General features: G+C 47.6%; 1 protein-coding gene across 1 annotated transcript; it reads left to right on the plus strand.

Annotated features, from left to right (window-relative positions):
- The first annotated feature begins 568 nt into the window (after positions 1-568).
- SPATA2 (spermatogenesis associated 2) lies at positions 569-3,710 on the plus strand. The gene is made up of 2 exons (XM_009071079.1): positions 569-886; positions 2,460-3,710. The coding sequence occupies exons 1-2, from the start codon at positions 569-571 to the stop codon at positions 3,708-3,710; spliced, it is 1,569 nt and encodes a 522-aa protein (XP_009069327.1).
- Positions 3,711-4,195: the final 485 nt, after the last annotated feature.

Consider the following 4,195-nt stretch of genomic DNA (forward strand, 5'->3'; position numbering starts at 1 on the left):
GCAAAATGAAACTTCTTGTGGGATTTTTTTAAGTCTTTATGTCACGTTGCAGGGAAAAAAACAGGCAAAAATCCCCATTAACTGGTTACCATGATGTTTGTGTGAACCGAAAGGGCAAAATAAAATGCAGAGAAGAGATTACAAACTCATCCTTCTTGCAGTTTTTTGCTGTGAGTTATTTCTCCCTGAAGCCAGGGGAGGCTCAGTGTGGGCTGGAGCCTGCCCAGCTTTGTTGTGCCGAGCTCAGTGTCTGCTCCTGTGCTGACTTGGGCATGTGCCTGGCAGAGGGGTGGGAATGACACTGAAAAGCAGGACAGCAGCATCTCTGTAGCCTCTCGTGCTTTCAGAGACCCAGAGAGGCTGTTGTGGGAGCTGCTGCTCCCTGAGCCATCCCAGAGATCTCAGCAGCTGGGATGTCTGCAGCTGGGCTGACTTGTCTTTGCTCTCAATTCTTACCCCAGGAGAGTTGCCATTGCTGAGGACTCTAATGCCAGAAACCTAACCTGCTGCCAAACAGCCATGAGAGAGAGGAGGTAGCTGCTCCAGCGCCGGAGAGAAACTGGTTTCAATGGATACAAAATACAAGGACGATCTGTTCAGGAAGTATGTGCAGTTCCACGAGTGCAAACTGAACGCCTCGGACAACAAGCAGCGTCCCATCAACGATGAGTACCTGCGTGTGGCAGCTGCAGCCCTGCTCTGCCTGCCCAAGATCGATCCCTTTTATAGATTCCGGCTGATCAAGTTCTACGAGATGGCCGAGAACTCGCTGAGAGCTGTGAAATCCTCCAGTTTACATTCTCTCCATAACGCATTCAACATGCTCGAGACGGTTGGGATTAATCTCTTTCTTTACCCCTGGAAAAAGGAGTTCAAGAATATTAAGGTAAGATGTTTTCTGTGTAGTCATAGTGAGAACATGATTTGGTTTTCTTTCTGTCAATTTTGTGCATTTCCTTTAAAGACTTCTTTTTTCTTTCATTCATTAGCATGAGAGATCTGTTTGCTATACACAATTGGTAAACAAGCCATAGGAAAGTTTCTCTGTAGGCAAGTGAATCTTGTGCTGGTGAGAGTATCCCAAGAGCAGAAGTACAAGTGCTGTCTGCAGTGCTAATGTGTATAGAATAGAAGAGCTCATTTAAGGTTGTTGCTCAGCCTGCCCTGCTACAGTGTCTTATTTCTACCTGGAAATGCTCTCACTAAAGTGAGTGGTTGAGTTGGGTTTAACTCAGAGTTTGATTTCTGTTACTGGATACAAGTACTAAACCCAGTGCATGTGTTCGAGTGGCTTTGCTGAGGTTCCCACAATTTGTGTGATAATAGTAAAGGATCTGCTCCAAAGAATTGTTTTCAGAATTTCTGTAATCTGCTTGTCAGTTCTCAGCGTGGAGTTTTGATTTTAATGTGCTTTCAGGGTCTCAGAGGGAAGAGTGGGAACTCCATCCTGCTGGGCTTGGGTGCTGGAAGTGACACAGGGAGTTGTCAGCTCTTGGGTTTTCTGTATTATCTCTCACCCATTCTTGCTGCAGCATGTAACGAGTGCTGCACCTGACTCAGAGGAACAGTTTTGAGACCTGAGAGCTGGGTAGACACACTGCTGGGGTCAGTGTCTGTAGTCAAGGCAGCTGCATGTGCTGGTAATGGGTGTTCTGTTTGTTTCCCTTAGAAGAACACTGTTTAGCAGAGAACTGTTTCCCCAAGGGGAAACTGACTTTCTTCAAGATCTCCATAAATCTTCTTCATTACACTTGAGTTCTGGCCTTTGACAGGCTGATTGATCCATGGAGGGTATCTCCTGATACTGTCTGGCTGTGCCCCTGGATCCAGCACTGTTCTGTGCTGGGCAGGCTGCTCTGCCTGCAGTCCAGGCCCGGGTTAAACACGTACCTCATGTGCCAATGCTGAGGGTATTTCAGCATGCAGAAAAAACCCTCCTGTCTCTGCTTGTGAGTTAATATGAAATCAAACTGGCATTTGAAACTGTATAGTAACAGTACCCAAAAAAGTGAGCACCTCAAGTGTATTTAAAGCTGAACTGAAGGGGAGTTTGGCACTCCCACAGAAATTCCTGTGTTTTTCAGCTGCCCCACCCTGGGGCAGCTCTGAAATCCTGCCTCTGCCTTTCCTGGTAGACTTCCTGCAGATGCAGACGTGTCCGGTGCGCACGAAAGCTAATGCAGAGCGGAGCGATTTAAATCACCAGGGAGGACATTATGCTAATCAGGATTTTAATTTGAATGAAAACTCTCCTACTTTGAATTTGCCTCATGTGGAATTTCCATCTGCTGAGCAGGAGGGATGCAGACACCGAGCTCTTCTTGCCAAGGGAGTTGCATGTGTTCACTGTGGTTATTATTCTCTTTAATTATATAGTCTCTGTCACTGAATTATCTGACCATCCAGTCCACCACTGAATTTGTAACCTAGTTTTCCTTTTATTCCCCCCTCCCCCTCAGACCTACACTGGACCCTTTGTTTATTATGTAAAGTCTTCTCTAACCGAAGATGATGTCAGGCAGATTCTGAACTACATGGGCTATGTCCCAGAACTGGGAACAATGTATAAGCTCAAAGAGCAGGTTGATGCCATTCAAGTGAAAATGATTTCATTTGAACTCTTTCTGGCCAAAGTGGAGTGTGAGCAGCTCCTTGAAATCCACTTGCAAGTGAAGGACAAAGGGTATTCGGAGATCGACGTGATCCACGAGCGGAAGAGCAGCACGGAGGACGTCAGGGGCTGCGCGGAGGCCATGAAACGCCGCGTGGAGGTCAAGGAGAGCCTCAACACCTCCATGGCGCGGATGGTGCTCCAGAAATCGGCCAGCGAACGCGCCTCCAAGGACTACTTCAAGCCAAAGGTGAGCAAGCCTTCCAAGTCGGTGGACACCTATGATAGTTACTGGGAGACCAAGAAGCCGCCTCTGATGAGCTCCCTGAGCCTCAGGAAGGAGCCGATTCTGGTTGATGCAGAAGATGACATTAAAGATGAGATTATCCGCCCGTCGCCCTCCCTGCTGACCATGTCCAGCTCCCCACACGGGTGTTCTGATGAGTACTTGCCAACTTCATCTCACCACAATGGCATGCTAAGAACAAATGTCCCTTACAGCTCCTATTTTTCTGCTCAAGAGGACTTAGATTTATATACTGATCACGATTCTAGAAGCATGTTGAATTTTAAAAGACAAGAGTCTATTAAGCCTGACGTATGGGTGTTAAAGAGTGATGCCAACCCCGTTTACCCCAAACGCACCCACCTAGCCAAAGAGACAGCTGCCAAGTGCCAGAGCTGTGGCATACCTTGTGGCACCTCTGTTTGCCAAAAGTGTGACAATCTGTTCAACTCGCGGCAGGAATACCCAGCGGTGAAGCAGAGCACCTACTCCATCAAACCCCTCCCCAGCGACGGCTTGTCTCCCGCGGCTGCGCTGAGGGAGAAATCTCAGTACACGTCTCAGACTCAGAGTCAAGACAGAGCTGCTCAGTTCAGCTCCAAATCCAAACCCTCGGGCACCTCGCGCTGCGGCTTCTGTAACCGCTCCGGAGCTGCCAACACGTGCACCTTCTGCTCCAAAGTCTCCTGTGACACTTGCCTCAATGCTTACTATTACGATCCCTGCTGTAGGAAGAGTGAGCTCCACAGGTTCCTGCCCAACAACCAATTAAACTATAAGTCATCCCAGCTGTCCCATGTGGTTTACAGATAGACTCGATCAGGCTGGGAAGGGAAGGAAAAGGGGAGGGGAAAGGGCTATCCTAACTAATGTTCTGACTCCACACTGACCTCTTACCAAAATCACATGTCCAAATACTTGGAACCATGGTTCAATGATCAGGTGCCAGTTCTTGGTTTTTGTGGCTTCACAGATGCTGCAGATCCATTAGATTTCATGCTGCTATAATTTAGGTGACTCCTAAATGGTCATTGCTTTTCAATTTCGGTGGGGGAGAAGAGCACATTTTTCCTTAAAACCTGGCATCTGTTGTATCTTAAAAAAGTGACATCAAAGCTTTCTATTCCATGCCAGTCATCTCCTTGCCCAAATAGAACCAGGCAGGGCTTGAAAAGAAAGTCAGAGAACGAAGCTCCTCACGTGCTGTGAGTGGTGACTCCACTGCTGGTTTTTGGTAAGGTATGGCTCCAAAATGTGCAGGAAATATGTGAATGGCTTGTTTTGCCAACAAGGACTAC

The sequence above is a fragment of the Acanthisitta chloris genome, unplaced genomic scaffold, assembly GCF_000695815.1.
Source record: "Acanthisitta chloris isolate BGI_N310 unplaced genomic scaffold, ASM69581v1 scaffold29863, whole genome shotgun sequence".
NCBI lineage: Eukaryota > Metazoa > Chordata > Aves > Passeriformes > Acanthisittidae > Acanthisitta > Acanthisitta chloris.

Coding starts and splice junctions, on each gene's coding strand:
- SPATA2 (XM_009071079.1), top strand. CDS start 569: ATGGATACAAAATACAAGGACGATCTGTTCAGGAAGTATGTGCAGTTC. Junction 887..2,459: donor AGGAGTTCAAGAATATTAAG/GTAAGATGTTTT, acceptor CCTCCCCCTCAG/ACCTACACTGGACCCTTTGT.